Source organism: Schistocerca cancellata, chromosome 3, assembly GCF_023864275.1.
Source record: "Schistocerca cancellata isolate TAMUIC-IGC-003103 chromosome 3, iqSchCanc2.1, whole genome shotgun sequence".
NCBI lineage: Eukaryota > Metazoa > Arthropoda > Insecta > Orthoptera > Acrididae > Schistocerca > Schistocerca cancellata.
In genome coordinates, this window is record NC_064628.1 from 530,261,901 (window position 1) to 530,287,366 (window position 25,466).

At 42.4% G+C, this 25,466-nt stretch overlaps 1 protein-coding gene across 1 annotated transcript in view; it reads right to left on the bottom strand.

The window, feature by feature from the left end:
- LOC126175364 (cytochrome P450 4g15) overlaps positions 1-9,240 on the bottom strand; it is a 49,301-nt gene extending 40,061 nt beyond the window's left edge. The window contains exon 1 of the mRNA XM_049922129.1: positions 8,986-9,240. Coding sequence (XP_049778086.1) covers positions 8,986-9,220 — 235 coding nt within the window. The 5' untranslated portion in view covers positions 9,221-9,240. The remainder of the gene's footprint in view (positions 1-8,985) is intronic.
- Positions 9,241-25,466: the final 16,226 nt, after the last annotated feature.

Genomic DNA, 25,466 nt, shown 5'->3' on the forward strand with positions numbered 1-25,466 from the left:
ACCAATTGGTATATCAACAATTCCACGTTTTGCGTAAGCAAGCTTTCTATTTTCTCTAAATCTTTTTATATTAGACTTTCTTCATCATACGAAATCTCCACATTTCTTGACGTGTAGTTGACCGTTCTTGTGTCTCTCGGCTCGGAGATGTTTGCGGTTCTTCTAAACGGCATTTGTGTACAGTACATAAAAATAAATAAAAAGTATTTACTATCCCTTAGGTAATACTGTAAAAGATATGCTCCCGTTATACTAAATTCTTTTGTCCTGGCTTGTCGTGAAGATATGATCCATATTTGCAATACAGTTTCACACGAGGCAAAAGTCATTTACATAAACGAATTGAACTGCGTTCGGATCATGACACCCTGGGAAACGCAAGGTGAGCTTACGCTGTGGCCTATTGTGCTTGTTCTCTCGGCTCAAGTTCCCACGATAGTCCTCGAATAATTAGCCCAGCGAACTGTTCCGCAACGTCATTGCGCTACTACAATAGACTTGACAATAACTGATGTACAATAGGAATACGCATAGATGGTTGAAAACATTCGTGCTACTTCAAGTCTAGCGTGTAACATACGAAGGCGCGCCGCAGCGTGGGCGATCGGCGTTCCTGCACGCGGGGCGAGAGCTCACGGCGGCTGGGTGCGTCGTCTCTGCCAGCGGCGTACCAGCGCCGCCCTTACGCAACTCTTACGGCGGCTGCCAGCAGGATAATGGATTCCCACTGCTCTCCTTCCTCCCTTCCGGTGACTTCCCCGGCACCGCCGTGGATAAACACGACGATGTGCTATATCTCTAGTTAATGTCCGTTTGGCTGCGCTATCCCCTGTCAGGGATCAAAGCGGCTGCATGTGTGGAACACAACTTTTCCCTCCACTAGATCACCGCATCGAACTAGCACGCTACGTGATCTGCTTTTAATTTTCACAGAACGTCACACCGCGCGGGGTAGCCGCACGGTCTATGGGGGCCTTGCCACGGTTCGCGTGGCTCCCCCCGTGGGAGGTTCGATCCCTCCCTCGGGCATGGGTGTGTGTGTTGTCCTTAGCGTAAGTTAGTTTATGTTAGATTAAGTACTGTGTAAGCTTAGTGACCTATGACCTCGGCAGTTTGGTCCCATAGAACTTATCAACTTACCACAGAACGTCTGACTCTCGCAAGTGTATCGTACGTATTGCCTCCTTCGATTTTCATCTACGTCTACGTGACTGCTCTTCAACTCACAATTGAGCGCCAAGCAGAGGGTTCATCGAAGACCCTTCAGACTGTTTCTCTACCGTTCCACTCTCGAACAAATAGTTCAAATGCCTCTGAGCACTGTGGGACTTAACATCTGAGGTCATCAGTCCCCTAGAACTCAGAACTACTTAAACCTAACTAACCTAAGGACATCACACACATCCATGCTCGAGGCAGGATTCAGACCTGCGACCTTAGGGGTGGCGCGGTTCCAGACTAATGCGCCTAGAACCGCTGGTCCACAACGGCCGGCACTCTAGAACAACGCGTGGAAAAAAAGAACACTTAAATCTTTTCGTACGCGTTCCGATTTATTTTATTATGATGGTCGTTTCTTCCTACCTTGGTTAACGTCAATAAAGCATTTTCGCATTCAGAGGAGAAAGTTGGTGAGTGAAGTTTCGTGAAGAGATCTCGCCGCAGCGGAAATCGCCTTTGTTTTAGTGATTGCCGTCCATCATATCCGTCCTCTGTTTCACGATAATACAAAACACGCTGCCCTTCTTCGAACTTTTTCGATGCCCTCCGTCAATCCCATATCGCACAGCAGTAATCTAGCCGAACACGGGCTAGTGTAGGTGCCCTGTTAGTGGATTTGTTGCATCTTTTAAGTGTTCTGCCATTAAAATACGGTCTTTGGTTTGCCTTCCCCAAAACATTATCTTTGTGATCTTTGCAATTTAAGTTTTTCGTAATTGTAATTCCTAGATATTTAGTTGAATTGACATCCGCTAGATTTGTGTGATTTATCGTGTGATCGAAATTTGACGGACTCCTCTTAATACTCATTTGGAAGACCACATACATTTTATTACTAAGAGTCAGCTACCATTCTACGCATCATACAATCACTTTGCGTTTGGTTTTCATCTTCAGATGATTTTACTGGACAGGAAATGTCAGCATTGACTGCAAACAATCTAAGAAAACCGCACAGATTGTCGCCTAACTCGTTCATATAGAAAATAAAACACTTTTTTTAAAAAATTTAGAAGTCTGAACTGTGTTATTGAATACTTATTTTGTCATTGAAGAAAAGTGCATTTCACATGTCTGTATCAAATTTTAGTTACCTTTCATGTCATCATAATTAAAAATAAAAATATGTTATTTTTATTACAAAATCGTCATTCAGTCTTTTCTAAACAGCATTCATTTTTTTAATGAATATCCAGTTTAAATAAACGTAAAAAAATGCTACTAGCAAGATTGGAACTAGAGATGTACGATTACAACGCTACTACGCCATGCATACACCTGACAGAGACTACTAATATCCCGGAAACCCAAAAAATGTTTTGTACTCAACAGAGCTCGGAATTTCAATCTACGAAGATTATTTTTTCTTCGGAAATTGCGCTGCACTGCGTTATGACGTTGACGTCCGTGCACTGGTCTTCAGTTCATGTAAGTATGAAAAAATGGAAGTGAGTCAGTCCGTAAGCTGTCCTTGCTAGACTACCTTAGAATTTTTCGGTGCTTTCTCGTAGGCTATTGCAGCTCGCTGTCTGTACCTTTTGCGAGCGGACGCTGAGTGTAAGCGACTGTGCAGTGTGCCTTCGCTATGTAATAGAGCGACCTATAAGTGTATGTCAAAAAATTTCCGTTTGAGGGCGTTACTACAGCGTGTATGCGACGGAGCGCGACTCTGATGCGGGTATAAACGCACCGACATGTAGACTAGGGTTGGTTGGTTTGTGAGATTGAAGGGACCAGACTGTAGGCTAGGGGTTAGTGTGGAATTCGTGTCTCTTCGAAGTGCGTGCAGAAATTGCGGAAACGTGAATTATGGTGAAGTTGTTGCCAAATGTGTCTAAACAAGCCCAACGTGTTGTTATTCTTAACTGCCGAAGGACAAACACCAGTAGACATCCATCGGACAATGAAAAATGTGAGTAATTAAGACGAAACGTCTGGGAAAACTATGACAAAATGTGCTGATGCTTCATAATAACGCACGTCCCCATACCGCAGATATGGTAAAGTAGAAATTACGCCAACTCAAATGGGAGACAGACGAGCACCCACTCTACACTCTTGATGTGTCCCCATGCAAAAAATGGCTCTGAGCACTATGGGACTTTACTGCTGAGGTCATCAGTCCCCTAGAACTTAGAACTACTTAAACGTAACTAACCGAAGGACATAACACACATCCATGCCCGAAGCAGGATTCGAACCTGCCGCCGTAGCGGTCGCGCGGTTCCAGACTGTAGCGCCTAGAACCGCTCGGCCACTCCGGCCGGCCGTAATCTTCCCTTAGTTTTTTAAAGACGTCAAAAGCTCACGTTTCCCACGTAAATCTGCAACTCAAATGGTATGCCTTGACTCAATTCAAAATACTCTCGTGCCAAGCAATTGTCAGAGCACTGACAAATACGAGCTCCCTTTCTTGGAAACGGTTGCCGTATGTCATAAGTTATACAATCTGCGTAATTCACAAAAACGTACCAGACACGTTAATATATAAGTGTAAAACCTCGCCATTTGTGCTGTAAAGACCCCAGAGGGGTGAAAGCGAGGTTGCTGGTTTATAGTCGTATCAGCGGTTGGCCTTGCGTGACAACTACTTTTTTCCCTTTCATCTGCGAGCGCTCCACTGGAATGACCTCCTTCGTTCTCATCATATAATGAAATAAAGCTCCTTGCCGACCTTCGTTCAGTCCAAAATTGTGTACCAAAATTTCCTGGATTTATAACAGTGATAAAGTTATAGTGGAAAATTACAAAGGTGCGCACTGATTGTTTACGCTCTTCCAGCTCTGAATGACACTTCGAGGAATTCGTTTCTCAAACGGCAGTTGGTAGCAACATGGGTTGATACTGACTTCGATAGACACAAAACACTTTTACAGAAGTATGCTCTCACGAGAATTCACTACGTATTTGTGAAGCTGTGTTTCGTATTTCTCAGTAAACTGGAGCAAAACAGTGCCCCGTTGCTTCAGGTCAGACAAGACTTATTGAAGATCAGAATACTGGCCCAGATCGCTATAATGTCAGCTGGTTTTCACATAATGTGCCATACTGGTTTCTTGGCATAGTTTTTATGGGGGCAAATTGATGTTTCAGTTAATATTAATGGTTTGTCACATTAATATAGGTTGGTAATTTGCAATTAACAGCCACTGACGACTTCAAGGAAGTGATGCATACAAAGTGCAACTGTTAGTGAAGAGTTGTTACGCTAAGAGAAACTGCCAAGAAAGCGTTTAATTTTAGAACCAGTTCAGGCGATTATCGAAATATTTCTCCAACAATAGCTTGAGAATTTTAGAAATGAGAACTTTTTAAAGAAAAGGAATCTAAGAAATCTGAGCAAAAAAAGGTAGCATTAGTGTTCTTGCCACTGCAAACTACGAAAACATCTGTAAAAAATTCTGAAAATTTTCACACAATTGCGCCGTCTCCTGCGAAGTACACTTCGTTAAGTACTGACAAGCGGCATTCTTTCTGCAGTAGCGCACAGAACTGTTGTCTGGAGGTAATACTGTTCAGGACGCAGACCACGCAGAACCGGTTCATACGTTGCTGGCGCTCCGACCACGGTCACTCTTATTATCATTCACCTTCAGCGACCAGTCTGCATACTAAGCCGTTTGTGGAGAAACCTCCAATAATTTCTCCAACATTTCGTGTTCAAGACGTTCATCTTGAACATAGTTACACCTTAAGGGCGATCCACGAAGCAATGCATGTAACTTCAGTCAGGCGATATTTCTGTTGTTTATTTCACGCTTGGTCTGTTCGGTTTACTAATATACAGTGATTGGACCAAGTAGAATCGCGTCTGCCAGGATGTTTTCTTTCACTGGTGTCTTTTGTCAACAAATACGAGACTCTGCTAATAGCTCGTAGCCTCTCAGCTTACTTTGTAAAGTATCTAGAAATGAACAGCAAGGTTGGCATGTTGTATAATAGATTTGTGCAGCAAAGTAGCAAAGATCCTGGTGAAAAAAGCCTTAATTAGCCGAAGCTGTCGATCGGACAAGTACGGTGACGAATGCGAAAGAGAACAAACTAGGAATTAGATGTACTCTGCCTAGGGGTTGAGTGATCTGTAAATATACTGAATTTGTCTCTGTAAAAATCGTCTAAAACAAACTAAAATACAAATTGTAACGAGGTCAAAAAGAGCAATTTTTCTTTTTATTTGTGCCATTTCTGAATAAGAAAGTATCATAAAAATTTATAATTTCTCGCTACAAACGACCAAAAAACGACGCTAACTGTTCAGCGCTTCTGTGCTATTTTCATTTATTTTACTCTGAGAGGAATGAAACGTTAACAGTAAATCATAACGCATAGACTGCCCTCGTATCGTTTATGTAGTTGAAGAAGACTAACACCGGAACAAATTATATGCACTAAATATTGTTGTAGTAAACAATGGTGAAGGAAATCGGCCGTGCCCTTATCAAAGGAACCACCCCGCTATTTGCCTGGAGCGACTCAAGGATATCACGGGAAACTCAACTCAAGATGGCGGTACGCGGATTTTAACCGTCGCCAAATCGAATGCAATACCAGTGTGCCAGCCACTGCGCCACCCCGCTCGGTGATCTTGCTCCTACCGTCACTAAAGAAAGAAAAGGCACAAAGGTAGTTGACTAATGCAATTGCTTTCATAATTATGCTTTTGAAGCTTCCTTTTCCCTAAAGATATGCACAAAATGTCATTTTTTAACGTAATATGATTAGAAGGTCGCTAACTTTATGAGTTTAGATTCGAAACTCGGCAGTGAAGTTCGTACAGCAATATCATTGCGTTGTTAGACTTCTCGCATCGCCTTCAGAAACAGAATTTGTTGGGATGGTGTATCTAATACCGTAGTCCCAAGTTCATTCTGCTTCCACGCTGCATTTGTCGACTATGAGCGGGAATTAATCTCCTTGTTGCATAAAACATTGGTCGTGCGGTAGCGTTCTCGCTTCCCACGCTCGGGTTCCCGGGTTCGATTCCCGGCGGGGTCAGGGATTTTCTCTGCCTCGTGATGGCTGGGTGTTGTGTGCTGTCCTTAGGTTAGTTAGGTTTAAGTAGTTCTAAGTTCTAGGGGACTGATGACCATAGATGTTAAGTCCCATAGTGCTCAGAGCCATTTGAACCATTTTTTGCGTAAAACATTGAAGTGAGCTATAAAACAGTCGATGATAAGACGGAACCATTGCCTGTGAAGAATGTCATAGGCTGTTTCCGGTGAGCCGGTGATGTCACTGACAGCCGCTGTCAGGGAGATAGCGGAACCGGCCATTACCAACGGACTGTCTCCAGAGGAAATCTAAATGAGCATCTGTGGCCGCCGATACGCAATCCAGAGGGTTCCATTGTGCGTCTCGGCAATGCAACCACAACAGATGTAGTTGCTGTTATGTATTGAAGGAAAACTAGTAATAATCGGTTTTGCGTAGTTGAAAAGTCTCAGGAAACCCACAAAGAGTAAATTCCAGACAAGCGTATCCTGCAACTGCCATCATCTAAGTGGACTGGTCAGCTTTTGTTTACTGTTTTAATTTCGGTTATTTTTTAACTAGAGATTTACTGTTTCGCTCGTTTACGAAATTTGTGCTTGTAAAGGATCTTCACCAGTGTTGTCGGTAGTCTTAATTATATGTTGTTTGGCCTCACAAACTCAGCGTTGTAGGTTTGTTTGTTTGTTAATATAGTCTTATGTCACAGGTCTTCGTGAGAAGATAATAGCAAAGCACCATTTCTCATTAGGAACGATGAGATAAGTTTTTGTTTTATGCCGATAGGTCATTAAAGCAATAGCGGGATGAATACGAGTAACAAAACTTTAAAGTGAACTACTATAAATTTTAGATGTAAGACCATTTCAAAAGTTGATTGTACGAAAACAAGTTTGTCTCTCCAATAACAGTTGATTAGTAGTGTGTGGAAATAAGAAATTCTTAGTCTCGCTGTATATGCATCTTAATTAGTGTACGTTCATTAATGCTAAGTGTTTAAGGGCAGTTAGTTCGTACTTAAGGATTATGGAAGTTTGTGTCCTTGCTAATTTCCTACGTTCGTATTTTGAATTGTATGTTGTGGATGTATCAGCCACAAATACTTTCCGATCTCCTTCTAACTTTCCGAATAATTCTCCTTTTATCGATCCCTCGTGGGCGGTGGCGCCTTATAGGCCGAACAGTCCCGAGGCGAAGTACCGCTCCACTCCTAGCATTTTTTCCATTCGAGCATTTCGTACACTCAAAGAATTTTATTCAGTACGTATTTTTTACGTTGGACGAAATTTCCATCAGCTGACTCTTTCTACACGCACATTTTTCCTGTCCACCTGGCACCGGATGATGTCAAATGGTAGATACGTAGAGGAAGTACTGCTTATACTCTTTCCTCTCCCCCAAAAATTCTGTGTACGGCTCTGAACGCGACTTAATATATTTCACACTGTGGGCTATGCCTGATCTTACGTTGAGATGAGTAACATAATAATGGTACCATTGGATGTATAATATAATCATTGAATTGTCTTTAAAGACAGGTTCTTCCCTCCCTCTGCGACGCCTTACTCGTAAAAACTTCAGTTGGACTTCCCCAGGCGTTTTTGTAACTACTTCTCCAGCAGAGAAGTTACACCTCCTCCGCACCCCGTCCCCCACGCCCAGGGTCTTCACCATCACCTCAGGATTATCCAAGTCCATTACGAGATTTACGTGGTCGTTCCAGTTTACGTCACAATGAATGATCATTGCGAGTATTTACCTGATGTTTCCACTTCATGGCGGTATGGTACAGCTATCATAGATATATTAGATATATATTTTGGAGAGAAAAGCAGTATTGGCTACAAAGCAGGCTTTATTGTTTTGTATTCTGCCAATAACGAGTTTCGCCTTAATTAAGGCATCTTTAGATTGGCTGGTATAACAGATATTAAACACAGATGCTGCCGTCCATGCAAATGTTTTAGCAGGGACACACCATTGTCAATATTTTAAGGACATCGCGTGGTGCCCTGATATAAAGTAGTATTGAGTTAACGGGAAGTCACTTTTAAAATACATAAAAAGCTTCAGCGGGCAGTTACTCTTATCGAATTTTAAAAGACTTTGCGGAGTGCCCTAGCATATGGTGCAGCCCAAAGAAAACAAAAAACCGTATCAGGGCTACAGAAATGCATCACTTGTGCATGAACTGTGGCCTGTTTCCTTTGGACTGCGCCGTATATTCTGCAAGGGCACTGTCCTAAGTCTCTTAAAACTCGACAAGAGCAACTACCCGCTTTGATTTTTTATATATTTTAAACGTAACTTCCCGTGTACTTATCACGATTTTCTATCAGGGCACCATGCAATGTTCTGAAAATACTGACAACTGTGTTTGCATGCTAAGACATTTGCATGGACTGCAACATATGGGTTAACACCTGTTATGCAAGCCAATCTGAAGATGCCTTAATCAATGCGAAACGCTTTATTGCCAAAAATAATAAAGCCTGGTAATAATAATAAAACCTGTTTTGCAGCCAAGACTGTTTATCTCTTCAAAATGTTTATCTGCTTTCACTGACTTTAGAGGTTTATCACTCATGATATATCAAACCAAATGATTTTACTTTCGGGCGTCGATTTGCATTCACCTACGATTGAAGTGCGCCGCCAGTAGTTGCACAAACCGATAAAATTATGGCGCATTCCCTCGAAATTCTAGGGGTATATCGTATCTCGGCTCACCTAGTAACGAGAAAAGCCTCAGTGGCCACTCGGACTGATACGCACCCTCATTCTTTCCGATGAACGAAAGCGCGTTGCCGAGGACTGGGAGTCCCGGAGGTCCGGGTATCTTGTCGGCGAGCTCGTACATGCGCCGGCGCTGCAGCCGGTAGTAGATGAAGTAGAGGACGACGGCGGGCAGCAGCAGCCAGTAGAAGACGGTGGAGGCGGACAGGGCCGACTCTGCGACCGCCTCCGGGCCGGGGGCGGCGGCGGCGCTCAGTGTGTCTGCGGCCGACATGCTGCTTCTGGCTGCTGGCGACTGCTGCGACCGCCGGCGCGCTCCGGCATATATAGACGACGGCCGGCGGGGCGCTGGCGGGGAGGGTTAGAAGGCCTCCACCGGACACCGGCCGCGCGTCCGCCGACGTTCCCAGCACCATTGTCTTCGTCCGTACTCTGCAAATCACGGCCGAATCCGAGTCACAGGGCAGTTGTTGCTATACCTCTCCTCCTGTTTCATTCGTGGACAGAGCCTGGGAACGAAGATTGCCTATGTCTGTCTGTACTGAAGCGTTAAAGCAACTTCTATAGGCATTCGTATTCAAATACAGAGATATGTAAACAGACAGAATACGGCGCTATGGTCGGCAACGCCTGTATGACAAGTGCCTGGCGTATTTGTTAGCTTGGTTACTGCTGCTACAGGTTATCAAGATTTAAGTGAGTATGAACGTGGTGTTATAGTCGGCGCAAGAGCGATGGGACACAGCGTCTCCGAGGTAGTGATGAAGCGGAGATTTTCCCATACGACCATTTCACGAGTGTGCCGTGAGTATCAGGAATCTGGCAAAACATTACATCTCCGACATCGCAGCGGTCGGAAAAGGTCCTGCAAGAACCAACGACGACTGAAGAGAATCGTTCAACGTGACGGAATTGCAACCCTTCCGCAAATATCTGCGGATTTCATGAGCAAGTGTCAGCGTGCGAACCATTAACGAAACACGAACGCCCAGTCGTGTGCCCTTGTGACTGCACAGCACAAAGCTTTACGCCTCGCCTGGGCCAATCAACACCGACATTGGAGTGATGATGACTGGAAACATGTTTCCTGGTCGGACGAGTCTCGTTTCAAATAGTATCGAGCGGGTGGACGTGAACGTGTAGGAGACAACCTCATGGATCCATGGACCCAGCATGTTGGCAGGGAACTGTTCAAGTTGGTGGAGGCTCTGTAATGGTGTGGCGTGTGTCTAGTTGGAGTGATATGAGATACGTCTACATACGATTCTGACATGTGTACGTAAGCATTCTGTCTGATCACCAGTATCCATTCATGTCCATTGTGTATTGCGTTGGACTTGGGCAATTGCAGCACGACAATGCGACATCCCACACGTCCAGAATTGCTACAGAGTGGCTCCAGGGACACTCTTCCGAGTTTAAACACTTCCGCTGGCCACCAAACTCTCCAGACATGAACACTGTTAAGCATACCTGGGACACATCGTGACGTGCTGTTCACAAGAGGTCTCCATCCCCTCGTACTCTTACGGATTTACGGACAGCTCTGCAGGATTCATGGTGTCAGTTACCTCCAGCACGTTAGTGGAGTCCATGCCACGTCGTATTGCGACACTTCTGCGTGCTCGCGGGGTCTACACAATATTAAACAGGTGTACCAGTTTCTTTGGCTCTTCAGCGTAATATAATCGTTTACCGTTCCAGTGTAGCGATATACGAGGCGCTAAGCAAAATTACAGAGAAATCGTTGAAAAAAATTAGGAAACATACTTTACACTTTAATCCCCAACAGCACAAAGTAGTGATGGGCAAAAATATCGATGTATGAAAATATCGACATTTCTTGGTAATAGTATCGACACATACCGTCGGTATGCAAAATACTGAAGTATCTACTGATAGATATCAAGCAATGAGTATCGAAAGTAATATTTTTACTGTCTGTCTTTTCTTGACTCATAGGCACTATAATTCTCACCGGGAGATTATCTTGCCCATTCCACCTTACTCTTTGCAATCGAACAGTAAATGTCTTACAATGGGCTTAATTTACTTTCACATTAAGTACTGCAAATGAGCATCAAATTTGAATATGAATGTATCTGTACTGCATCTTCATGAAAGTTTGTTAGTTCAGTGTGTCATTTCTGCTATAGCATGTGATAGGTACGGGGTGTAAATCGAGCATGTTTTGCGACACCACTGCACAAGAATGGTGGACATTACCACTCCCAGCTCCCAACTATGAGACAGAATATGCGCTCTCCTTACCCCCTGAATCCCCGTATCAAGAAAATATAGACGCACTTTAAAAGTAACGTTGACGCGGCACAGAAGTCACGCACGTTACTGCACTGGCATTTAATGGGTAATGGACTATTGGTGTCTGAAATGTTTATGGAGAGTACAGTATTTCGTGAGCAGAGCACATATCAGAAGTGTTTCACCCTCGTGATTTTTCTCGCTCAGAACTAGGTCAAAATGTCGGTACTGCAAAAATCTATATTTTAGTCTCGACAGTATCGACGTCTTTTTATAAAGATCGAAGCGATATATATCGATATTCTTAAAAATTTGACCATCATGCTACAAAGTAGTCCCCTCGCGCTTCTATGCAACGCTTCCAGTGATTTTCCCATTGTAGGAAGCACTGCTGGAAGTGTGCTGACTGAATAGCGTTCAAAATTAATTACAATTCCGCTTGATTTCCTTCTATAGCGTACAATGCCACCACCCTTTCAGTTTCAGATTCATTTTCAAAAAAAGGAAGAAATCACAAGAGATCTAGATCAGGAGAGTGGACTGGGTGGGTGGACAGTGATCATGCTCTTCTTTCCCAGGAATTTCTTCACAATGAGTGAGGAGTGTGTAGGCACATTTTTATGGAGCAGCAACCAGTCTTGGTTCTCCCGTCTGTCAGGCCGTTTGCGTCTATTATCATCCCTCAGTCTCCTCTAAACATCGCTGTATAGCTTCCCTGTAACTATTTGAGCACATGAAAGAGTTCTTTACGGGAAATTCACTGCATTTGTTTACCCATGTCTCCGCAATATCCTTTCTTCCAACCACTGCTAGTCTCACAATGTATGCAGGAGTACTTCTGTAAGTTTTCAAGAAAGGAGATGACGTACTGGCGGAAGTAAGGCTGTGAAGTGAGAGCGTGAGTCGAGCTTGGATATCGTTCACATGATCTTATGTGAAAATAAAATCAGAATTTGAAATAGAACTAGGAAGAAATTAGCAGTTATCAAAAGAACCACAAGAAGTCATGCTTTGCAGCTTTGCAACCCGCCTCGAAATGTTACCCGTCCGCAACGCATAACAGTTATTGGTGGCTTATGGGAGAGTTAGTGTTTTTCGTGCTAACAAACACGACGTTGAACTTAGAAGAGTACATGTTTTATATTGCTGTTATTGGTGGCTTATGGGACAGATAGTGTTTTACGTGCTAACAAACACGACGTTGAACTTAGAAGAGTACCTATTTTCTATTGCAGAAGAACATTTTAATTTTCAGAAGGACACTAAATATAATGATTGGTTTCCAAATATTATATCTATTGCCCTATGTGAGCTACCATGAGGAGGACAGTTTTGCTTATTCTTTTCTCTTCCCTTACTACTCAGGAAACTTTCTTATGTTGGTATTAAAATGAAAACTGTTCCCATATGGCAGAATTCCTCCTCAGACGAACTTTTTTTCGTTAACCGAAAGTTATATAGCGTTCTTAGAGGCATCACATTGCTTCCAGTGGGTAATAACTTAAATTGTGGAAATGTTTTCGAATGAATACTTGTTATGAATTTTTACGGCGTTATTTTGACTGTTTTGAGCTGTGTTATAGGAAGAACTCTCTCCACTGGAAGTGGCAATCTGTTATTTTTTTTACCTTAATTTGTTAACTCAGTTTGGTTTTACAATTTAAGGCTTATATGAGAACAAACATGTGACAGTGCCTTGTGTCGGATTGTGTTTTCGCTACGAGTGGAAATTTGGGAAATTATCGCCTTTGTGCCAGCGCCGTCGAAGGTAAGACTAATTTGACTGTTTTGAGTTGTGTCAGAAAGAAGACCTCTCGCCATTGGCTGTGGCAGTCTGTTAATATCTCACTTCAATTTACTACTTCAGTTTGATCACACAATTTAAAGCATATATGGAGAAAACATGTGACGGGGTTTCACAAGTTTCAAATCAGCGCACACTTCGCTGTACAGTGAAAATTTATTCTGAGATTCCATGAATTTCGGGACAGCATTATTAGCATTCCGCTGATGTTGCTGTGAAGGCGGTGCACTTTTTGAGCCGCGGACAGGTCTGCGTCTTCCACTGCGAGGATTTATGCTTTCTTTCAGGACCATAATCGTCCACCCATAATTCATCGGCAGTTAAGTCCCTAGGCAGGCAGTTTAGTTAATGTCGAAGAGTCATTTGTAGTTCAAGCCCGATAGTCTCGTTGGTCGGCGTTCGAAAAGCCGAGGTACGAACTTTGCTGCGTTTCGTCTCATGTTCAATTCATCAGCTATAACGCATTAACATATCCCGCAAGAAATAAAAAAAAAATGGTTCAAATGGCTCTGAGCACTTTGGTACTTAACATCTGAGGTCATCAGTCCCCTAGAACTTATAACTGCTTAAACCTAACTAACCTAAGGACATCACACACATCCATGCCCGAGGCAGGATTCGAACCTGCGACCGTAGCAGCAGCGCGGTTCCGGACTGAAGCGCCTAGAACCGCTCGGCCACACGGCCGGCGCAAGAAATTCCAACGGTTTTACAAACATCATGCATTGTCTGGCTTTTGTCCTTGTGGATAAAGAAATCTACAATAACGTTTCCTACCGATGAAATCAAATAGGGTGAAGAACTGGCCGATTAAGGTAGTGAGGTGGAATCCTGAATCGTACATGTGTAGCTCAGTCGGTAGAGCACTTGCCCACCAAATAGCCAAGATTCGAATCCTGAAATGGCACGTAGTTTTAATTTGCCAGGAAGTTTCAAATGAGCGCACACTCCACTACAATGTGAAAATTCGTTCTAGAATTCCATGAATGTCAAGAAAAAATCATTAGCACCGAGTTGATGTTGCTGCTAAATTTGCAGACCGGCAGGTGAAACACACAACTAGAGCTTTCTAGAATGAGAACTTTAACTGCTGAATGTTTCGGTACAATATTCAAATTCTCGGAAATTTTGGGTAACACCTCCTACAGAAAGTTAAAGAATATATTTTTTAAAAAGTGCCGCCCTGAAAAAAAATCTTGTAATTTTCTAAGGAAGTGTTCGCAAAGAGGTAAGCTTCATTCTTCACGAGTCTCTCATATCAACTCTTCATTATTTCTGTTAAGCTGCTGTTCCCTAGAATCCGAACAATGAATCAAAGCTTGTTTCATTCGCAAGTGATGGCTTGCCATCATGTCACTTTATATCCTTACGTATTTTTGCTATCAGAATTTCTACGGCATGTTTACTCCAGTTGCAACTCATTAATCTCGCGTTCACGGAAAATAACGTTTTTGTGTTCCGCGCTTTGCATGACGTAACAATCTTCTGCACAAGAGATGACTAAAACCCCGAAGAAGTTATGGTGCTGCGTTAAGTCAATAAGCAGATCGAAATAATCAATTCAGTCGCTCAGTGACCACGAAACGGAAGATGACAGAGAGAATGTCGAAATACTGACTTCAGTATTCCGAAATTATTTCACCAAGGATGTTCGTGATACTGTTCTCTAGCTCAGTCATCGTACAAACACGGAACTGATCGCTTAATGAAAAATCAGCTAAAATTACTCAATAGTGGAAAGGTATCTGGAGCGGATGAGATACCTGTGAGATTCTACATGGATTCTGAGAAAGAACCAACTCGCCTTCTAGCAATAGCACGTCGTAGATCGATTTACCAACGAAATACACTTAACTATTGAAAAAAAATAATGAGAGATCATTCCCGTTTTCTAGAAGGGTCGTCAGAACTCGTGCACAGAATTAGAGGCCTACACCGTTAATATCACTCTATTGTAGAATTATGGAACATGCCATTGACCACGTAATATGAAGATTCTGGAGAACGAAAATCTCTGTCAAACCCAACACTGACTGCGTAAACAGACATCTTGCGACATACTGATTGCTCTGTACGTCCATGAAATGTCTCCCATAGCTCCCAAATGAGACTCTTCATCGTTTCTGTTAAGCAGTTTTTGTAATCAACTTAAAACGAACTGCTGTTCCCCAGTATCCTACCAATGAATCAAAGCCTGTTTAATCCACAACGTACATGCTATTAATGCAATTCTATGATGTGTCGGCCATAAAATATCGATATACAGTCAGATAAATAACTTAACAACTTTTCTTTTTTTAGTATACGTGGGATAAGCGGGGCCTCAAGTACTGATTGTTAGAATTCGGCACCAATCGGGAGATTTCGCGTCGACCGTTCTGTTTCAGCATGCTGTCACCCACAGACACCATAATTCATCTTTGTAATTGCCTGACGAAGTATTGTTGTGTTGTGTAAACAGATGATTGATTGATTAGTTGCAATAATCGTACTTGCGTTTATTTGCATTATGCAATATGCAGCGTGATCACAAGTATTTACTAAATGTTTTGTTTTATCCTTCTACCCATTGTGTTATATTCCAACAGACGTAATTTAATTCCATATTCCTTACCACAGATGTTTACCAAATTGAAGATGACCGTCTCTGTAATGCATATTCACGATTCCCTGTTACTTCCGTTTCAAATTTATGCCATACAGCTTGAAATTCGTGCCATAGGAGCTGAGGGGAGCTATGAGTTGTCAACAACGGCAGATAAACAATAAAACATTCACCCTCTCACACCTTTAATCCTGCGGTGGCAGCTCTACTTACCCCTCTGTCCCCGGGGTAAGCTGCCAACTTTCCTCAACTTACGGCCGAATTCGTCAACGTCAATAAAAATTAAGCACATCTCAAAATATCACTGCCTCTTACATACTTTTATTTGCCACTGATTATGAGCAGTAAAACTGCACTCCTAATAATCTCGGCTGTTAGTTGCTAGATGCATAAAGTTTTATAATTCGGCCGAGAACTGCGGGCCGCACGAATACTTGATTCCGGCCACATGCGGCCGGCGGGCTGTAGTTATACGACCATTGGTCTACATCAATGTTACCAATCAAAAGAGCCCCCATTAGGTACTGTACATCTATACGAAAGCTTTTACCAATCCCCGAAAAACTTCTGGAACTCGATCTTTGCATAGCTTTTAGCTCTCTGAACGATGCGTTTTTAATCTCATCTGCACTTGTAAACTGACGGCCGTTTGAAATTTTTCTTCCTTTTTGGAAATACAAAAAATTCACATGGGGCCATACCTGGTGAATATGGACGCTGAGGAACCATTACTGTATTGTTTTTGGAACAGGTGCATTATCGTGATACAAAAGCCATGAATTGTTTCGTCACAAATCCTTGTGTTTTCTCGGATTCCTTGACGCAAACGCATTTTAATTTGCAAGTGGTACCCTTCAGTGACCGTTCGAACTGATGGGAAAACTCTTGGATCACTGTACTGTTAAGATCGAAGAACAAAGTGTACATAACTTTCACATTTGAACCGTGTTTGTCAAGCTCTCTGTGGTCTTAGCGATCCAGAATGCGGTGACAGAGCTTTCGTATAGAAGCCTTATCCGTAAACCCATGCTTTATCACCTGTGATGACACATTTCACTCTTCTGCATCGTTGTTCATGTAGCGACTTCCGAACAACTTGCATTCGCCGCTGTTTTCGTTCGAAATTCAGCAATTTTGGAACACATTCTGTCAAGTTTCGATCTCAAAACATCCAGAAATGTTTTATAGCATGAGCCAGTTGATATGCCGACATCATCAGTGTTCCTTGACTGTTCAGAATTATGTGTTCCACTTTTTCCACGATTTCACAGGCAGATGAAGTGCTCAGACATCCAGGGTACTGGTCATCTTCAGCTTCTTCCTGGACTTCTCCAAATTCTTACACTACTCATGAACTCTTGTTTTACGCATAATAATACTCACCAAAGCATAGTTTACATTTCTAAACTTTATTGCACTTTAACCCATTCTTATTGTAAAATTTCATATAAATTTTTATGCAGTGTAAATAATTATTATCGCCGATATTGCCAAAGTATCTGTATCCTCACCGATACTCCGCCAGCCACCTGACGCTGTGTGGCGGGGCGTACTTCTTGTACTATTAACTGATCTCCCCTTCCTTGCTCCACTCACAAACGGTGCATGGGAAGAATGATTGTCGACGAGCCTCTGTATTAACTATAGTTTCTCGAGTTTCTCTTCGTGATCATTTCGTGAGATGTATGTGAGTTGAAGTAACATGTTTTCCGACTTTTCCCAGAAAGTGCTCTCTCAAAATGAGTGTTACACAGAGCCCCTTTTACCGTCTGCCGTTGGAGTTTGTTCAGCATTTCTGTAGCGCTCTCGCGCCGACTAAACGATCCCGTGACGAAACGTGCCGTTCTTCGTTGGATCTTCTCTATCTCTTGTATCAGCCCTAACACGTAAGGATCCCGTACTGATGAAGAATATTCAATAATCGGTCGAATAAGCGCCTTGGAGGCCACTTCTTTCGTGGATGAGTTACATTTCCTTAAGATTCTTCCTATGAATCGCAGTCTGGTATCTCCTTTTCCTGCTGTTTGTTTCATGCGGTCATTCCACTTAAGTTCACTCTGGATATTTAATGTATTTTCCAGCAATACGTCGTCAATATTGTGGTTTTACGGTATTGGGTTTCTGTTCCTGTGTACACGGAATATGTTACATTTATTTACTTTTAGGGCCTGCATCATTCATCAGTCCTCTGCAGGTCATTCTGCAAAACGGTATGGTCTTGTGGCCTTGCTACTTTCTTAAATCTGCGAGCAGTCTAAAAAAATCTCCCGACGCCTTCTGCAAGATCATCTATATATTGCAGTCAGCAACGGTCCTATCAAACTTCCTTGCGGTATTCCGTAAATTAGCCGCGCTGAATGGCCGTGCGGTTCGAGGCGGCATGTCACGGACTTCGCGGCCCCTCCCGCCGAAGGTTCGAGTCCTCCCTCGGAACTGGGCCCTTCCGCCGAAGGTTCGAGTCCTCCCTCGGGCATGGGTGTGTGTGTTGTTCTTAGCATAAGTTAGTTTAAGTTGTGTGTAAGACTAGGGACCGATGACCTCAGCAGTTTTTCCCTTAGGAATTCACACACATTTGAACAACTCCGTAAATTGCCTTTACATCTGTCGATTTTGTTCCGTTAAGAACGAGGTATTGTGTTCTGTCTGTAAGGAACATATAGCATAACTCTACAACATATTGACGTCATCGATATAAGCCTAAAATTATGTGCCTCTGTCCTACAACCCTTCTTGAAAAGGGGAATGACTGTGTCTTTTTCGATCCGTTGATTAACCTTCGTTATTTCAGCGACGTACGATAAACTGCAGCGAGAAGAGGAGCAAGTTCTTTTTCATAATCTTTGCAGAATCTTAAAGGTATCTCATACGGTCCTGATGCCTTTCTACTACCAAGCGACTATAGTTTCTTTCCTATTCCTCGATCGGTTATCTCAATATCTGCCATTGCGACGTTCGTACGACGATTGAAAGGAGGGACCGTATTACGGTCTTCCGGAGTGAAATAATTTCGGAAAACCGAATTCATTATATCGGCCTTCACTCTGCTAGTTTCCGTTTCGGCGCCTGTATGACCACTGAGTGGCTCTATAGATGATTTCGAACCGCTTACTGATTTTATGAAAGACAGAAACCTCTTAGTATTTTTAGTCAGAACAGATGACAGTAGCAAAGTCACTGAACTCTGGTCATTGGTCTCCTTCGCTCACTTTCACTTCCTTCAGCTTTTGTTTGTCAGCTAGGTTTTAAGGTCTTTTGAATCTATGATGACCCGCTTGGTTTAAGTAGCAGTTTTCTAACACGAGTATTAAACCACGGAGGGTCTTTCCGTCCCTTAAGATCTTGCTCGCAATATCCTTGTCTGAGGCGTAGAAAGGACTTGTCTGAGGCATGCTGAACCATGCTTTCGAATTTTTTCCATTTGTTCTACACCTATTCGTCTTTAGCACTGAATATTTGATCTTGACTACTCACATACTCAGCAACTTGCATCGTGCCACTCTTACTAAGCAAAAATATTTTCCTACCTTTATTAACATTCCTTGTAATACACGTTGTCATTGTTGCTACAACTGCTTTATTATCACTAGTACCCTCCCCCATGTAACCGATTCCTTAAGTTCGGGTCTGTTTGTTGCTAGGAGGTGTCAGATGTTACCTACACGAGTTGCCTCTCTAACTATCCGCTCGAAGAAATTTCCGGACAAAACGTTCTCAATGTCACATGAATTCCTGTCTCCGTCTCCAGTTTTTATAGGGTGATACTTCCAATCTACACCTGGTAAGCTGTAGTCACCCCCTATTACAACGGTATGATCAAGACAGTTACTAAAGATATCACTTACAGCTCCTGACCCAGAAAGTGTATAAAAGTACCGGCTTACCATTCTAGAAAGACCTTAGTTGCTTATCTTCACCCACATTAATTCACGTTCAGAATCAGTGATAACCTCGCTAGATATGTGTCGAATTCCTTACTGCAATAAATACGTCGCCACCTAGGGGACTAACGTATCCTTGCGGTAGATATTCTAATCTGAACTTAGGACTTTCGTTGCCGTTCACTCCTGGTTTCAACCAGTTTTCTTTTCCTAATACTATCTGGGTATTATAACCTTCGACAGATGCTCCTGCTGTTTACTAATATCTTATTAACCTTTTCTATGTCCAACCCGTGAGGACGAGCACTCTTGACGAACTTTTTTGACAAATGACCACAGACAAAATATCCGATAAGGTTAATTTTGTACAGATACTTTTCAGACATGTTTATCTTACACAACAACAACAAAAATCGCGTGAACCGGAGTAATGCAGGACGAACTGTTTTTCCCCAATATCTTTGCTTATGAATCGAAGCCTGTTTCACTCACAGTTGCTCGTTTGTGATCATTCCGCTTCATATCGTCAAGTTCTGCTACTGTCAATTATTTATATGACATACTGATTCCAGTTGAAACTTATTAACCAAGCGTTCTAGGAAAACTACAAAGTTAGATTCCCTGAATTACATACCGTAACACATCGCTATATTAAGAGATATTTGCCAGTTTTTGGACCACCTTGATATTTAATCCACATGCGACTACCCACAACAGATCCTCATAGACAACAACATCATAATCGAAATAAGGTATGGCAGTTAATACTTTCAGCTGCCACCTTAATGTAGAATGTGAACAGTAGTCGCCCTATTACAGTTTCCTGGAGAATTACTTCTGTTTCAGTGATACTCCGTGCTGCGTTCTACCAAGAAGTCTTTAGTTCATCGGAGTAGAAATGCCACATGACGGGTCGAAAAAATGCAGAAACACGGAATAAACCTTTTTTTTGTCATCAGTCTACTGACTGGTTTGATGCGGCCCGCCACGAATTCCTTTCCTGTGCTAACCTCTTCATCTCAGAGTAGCACTTGCAACCTACGTCCTCAATTATTTGCTTGACGTATTCCAATCTCTGTCTTCCTCTACAGTTTTTGCCCTCTAAAGCTCCATCTAGTACCATGGAAGTCATTCCCTCATGTCTTATCAGATGTCCTCTCATCCTGTCCCTTCTCCTTATCAGTGTTTTCCACATATTCCTTTCCTCTCCGATTCTGCGTAGAACCTCCTCATTCCTTACCATATCAGTCCACCTAATTTTCAACATTCGTCTATAGCACCACATCTCAAATGCTTCGATTCTCTTCTGTTCCGGTTTTCCCGCAGTCCATGTTTCACTAACATACAATGCTGTACTCCAGACGTACATCCTCAGAAATTTCTTCCTCAAATTAAGGCCGGTATTTGATATTAGTAGACTTCTTTTGGCCAGTAATGCCTTTTTTGCCATAGCGAGTCTGCTTTTGATGTCCTCCTTGCTCCATCCGTCATTGGTTATTTTACTGCCTAGGTAGCAGAATTCCTTAACTTCACTGACTTCGTGACCATCAATCCTGATGTTCGGTTTCTCGCTGTTCTCACTTCTACTACTTCTCATTACCTTCGTCTTTCTCCGATTTACTCTCAAACCATACTGTGTACTCATTAGACTGTTCATTCCGTTCAGCAGATCATTTAATTCTTCTTCACTTTCACTCAGGATAGCAATGTCATCAGCGAATCGTATCATTGATATCCTTTCACCTTGTATTTCAATTCCACTCCTGAACCTTTCTTTTATTTCCATCATTGCTTCCTCGATGTACAGATTGAAGAGTAGGGGCGAAAGGCTACAGCCTTGTCTTACACGCTTCTTAATACGAGCACTTCGTTCTTGATCGTCCACTCTTATTATTCCCTCTTGGTTGTTGTACATACTGTATATGACCCGTCTCTCCCTATAGCTTACCCCCACTTTTTTTCAGAATCTCGAACAGCTTGCACCATTTTATATTGCCGAACGCTTTTTCCAGGTCGACAAATCCTATGAAAGTGTCTTGATTTTTCTTTAGCCTTGCTTCCATTATTAGCCGTAACGTCAGGATTGCCTCTCTCGTCCCTTTACTTTTGCTAAAGCCAAACTGATCGTCACGTAGCGCATTCTCAATTTTCTTTTCCATTCTTCTGTATATTATTCTTGTAAGCAGCTTCGATGCATGAGCTGTTAAGCTGATTGTGTGATAATTCTCGCACTTGTCAGCTCTTGCCGTCTTCGGAATTATGTGGATGATGCTTTTCCGAAAGTCAGATGGTATATCGCCAGACTCATATATTCTACACACCAACGTGAATAGTCGTTTTGTTGCCACTTCCCCCAATGATTTTAGAAATTCTGATGGAATGTTATCTATCCCTTCTGCCTTATTTGACCGTAAGTCCTCCAAAGCTCTTTTAAATTCCGATTCTAATACTGGATCCCCCATCTCTTCTAAATCGACTCCTGTTTCTTCTTCTATCACATCAGACAAATCTTCGCCCTCATAGAGGCTTTCAGTGTATTATTTCCAACTATCTGCTCTCTCCTCTGCATTTAGCAGTGGAATTCCCGTTGCACTCTTAATGTTACCACCGTTGCTTTTAATGTCACCAAAGGTTGTTTTGTCTTTCCTGTATGCTGAGTCTGTCCTTCCGACAATCATATCTTTTTCGATGTCTTCACATTTTTCCTGCAGCCATTTCGTCTTAGCTTTCCTGCACTTCCTATTTATTTCATTCCTCAGCGACTTGTATTTCTGTATTCCTGATTTTCCCGGATCATGTTTGTACTTCCTCTTTTCATCAATCAACTGAAGTATTTCTTCTGTTACCCATGGTTTCTTCGCAGCTACCTTCTTTGTACCTATGTTTTCCTTCCCAACTTCTGTGATGGCCCTTTTTGGAGATGTCCGTTCCTCTTCAACTATACTGCCTACTGCGCTATTCCTTATTGCTGTATCTATAGCGTTAGAGAACTTCAAACGTATCTCCTCATTCCTTAGTACTTCCATATCCCACTTCTTTGCGTATTGATTCTTCCTGACTAATGTCTTGAACTTCAGCCTACTCTTCATCACTACTATATTGTGATCTGAGTCTATATCTGCTCCTGGGTACGCCTTACAATCCAGTATCTGATTTCGGAAGGTCTGTCTGACCATGATGTAGTCTAATTGAAATCTTCCCGTATCTCCCGGCCTTTTCCAAGTATACCTCCTCCTCTTGTGATTCTTGAACAGGGTATTCGCTATTACTAGCTGAAACGTGTTACAGAACTCAATTAGTCTTTCTCCTCTTTCATTCCTTGTCCCATGCCCATATTTTCCTGTAACCTTTTCTTCTACTCCTTCCCCTACAACTGCATTCCAGTCGCCCATGACTATTAGATTTTCGTCCCCCTTTACATACTGCATTACCCTTTCAATATCCTCATATACTTTCTCTATTTGTTCATCTTCAGCTTGCGACGTCGGCATGTATACCTGAACTATCGTTGTCGGTGTTGGTCTGCTGTCGATTCTGATTAGAACAACCCGGTCACTGAACTGTTCCCAGTAACACACCCTCTGCCCTACCTTCCTATTCATAACGAATCCTACACCTGTTATACAATTTTCTGCTGCTGTTGATATTACCCGATACTCATCTGACCAGAAATCCTTGTCTTCCTTCCACTTCACTTCACTGACCCCTACTATATCTAGATTGAGCCTTTGCATTTCCCTTTTCAGATTTTATAGTTTCCCTACCACGTTCAAGCTTCTGACATTCCACGCCCCGACTCGTAGAACGTTATCCTTTCGTAGATTATTCAATCTTTTTCTCATGGTAACCTCCCCCTTGGCAGTCCCCTCCCGGAGATCCGAATGGGGGACTATTCCGGAATCTTTTGCCAATGGGGAGATCATCATGACATTTCTTCAATTATAGGCCACATGTCCTGTGGATACACGTTACGTGTCTTTAATGCAGTGGTTTCCATTGCCTTCTGCATCCTCATGTCGTTGATCATTGCTGATTCTTCCGCCTTTAGGGGCAATTTCCCACCCCTAGGACAAGAGAGTGCCCTGAACCTCTATGCTCTCCTCCGCCCTCTTTGACAAGGCCGTTGGCAGAATGAGGCTGACTTCTTATGCCGGAAGTCTTCAGCCACCAATGCTGATTATTTATCAAATTTTTTAAAGGATGTGACATATGCTATTTGTGCTTTCGGTTCGCCGGCCGGTGTTGCCGTGCGGTTCTAGGCACTTCAGTCTGGAACCGCGTGACCGCTACGGTCGCAGGTTCGAATCCTGCCTCGGGCATGGATGTGTGTGATGTCCTTAGGTTAGTTAGGTTTAAGTAGTTCTAAGTTCTAGGGGACTGATGACCTCAGATGTTAAGTCCCATAGTGCTCAGAGCCATTTGAACCTTTTTTGCGTTCGGTTCCTCACTTCCGCTAACCATGTTGGTGGCCGTGGAGAAGATCTTTTGTTCCCGCTCATGTCTGATTATATAATATGTTCAAGAATTTTAATATTCAGGTGCTTGACGGTTGTTGTTGTTTGCGATTACACTTGTATCACTTCTGTAACTCTCTTTCCGTGTAAGTTACGCTTCATTGAATTGCTGCTGAATTCTTTCCTGTACGGGATGAGTATTTGACTTACTGTTGACAACGATAATAAAGAAAGTACCTACAAATTTATATTATTAAATCATTCATCCTGTACCTACCACTCTTTTCCATTTCTAAGCATAGATTTTGATATAGCAACGTGGAAGGGAAGTACGTGTGGGAAATTCGAATGATACGTACCAGTGTTTTTCTTTTACTCTCGACTCATCTGTACTGACCGACTAGAAATCGGCGTACTTATTGCATATTGTGTGTTTGATCATTCTAGTTTCCTATCGCTCAGTGCACCGAAGAATCGATTACATTTACGCCGTGAAACTGATAGTAGTTAACTTCTTATACTCTTATTTATAATTCTTACTTTCCATCCACTTTCTCTGTGCAACACATACAATCTAAAGTACCATTGTCACTCGCAGACTGCGAATATTTTATTTCAATGTCTGTTGCACATAAATAGTCTTCAGCTAGTACAGAATGTGGCTAGAAGCTACACAGCTGAATAGATCAATACGAGCAGTTATCCCTACTTAGCTGGGTTTTCGAACTGTCATCGGATGTCTAGCTACCAACTTCTGCCATCAAATAATTGCTTTGTGCAGTCGCAGCTACAGTAAACGTTGTTGAATGTCTTTCGGTGGTTATTCCGTTTCTAGCGCAGTATGTGAAAAGAAGTAATCTGATATATGACAATATCCACCCAAAAATCTTCCTTGGATAGGCGATTCCACTTCCCGTTCATGAAATATTTAAATGTTCGTTACTTCTTCACATGTGTTCTACATTGTAAGATGCTTAATATTAAGTAAATAAGTACAAGTTTCATTTAGTTTGTTATCTGCACTAACTGTGAAAAATGAGACCTATTTCTTCCACTCTTGTAATACCTGCAGTTCTCATGCATGTTAATGCGTCTTTTCTCCATTCCTCGCCACTTTACTGAAAATGACAAAATAATTAGCTGTAGTACGGAATGGTTACGAATTATTAGACAAATAAGAAAGTTATATTTTCACCAACACTGAAAGTAAATAAACGACTTATCATACATGATCGAAGTAAGTCTGAAGTTTTTACAATGATGTTAGGTACATCTGATCTGAACCCCGTCCATAATAAGGTGGACGTCCTGACTGCAGCCCCAAACTTGGAAAACCCTCTCAAGAAGGTCGGCTATGACTATCTCGATAGTTTATAACTTGCTGTCTGAATTCTGGCACAGTTGCTGAACGCAGAAGCATATGAACTTTGTTCTTGACGAAATCTGAAAGAAATCACATCCTTTGTGACTGGGATGGCGGGGAAGACTTCACAAGACAAAATGTGCTCTGCAACAGT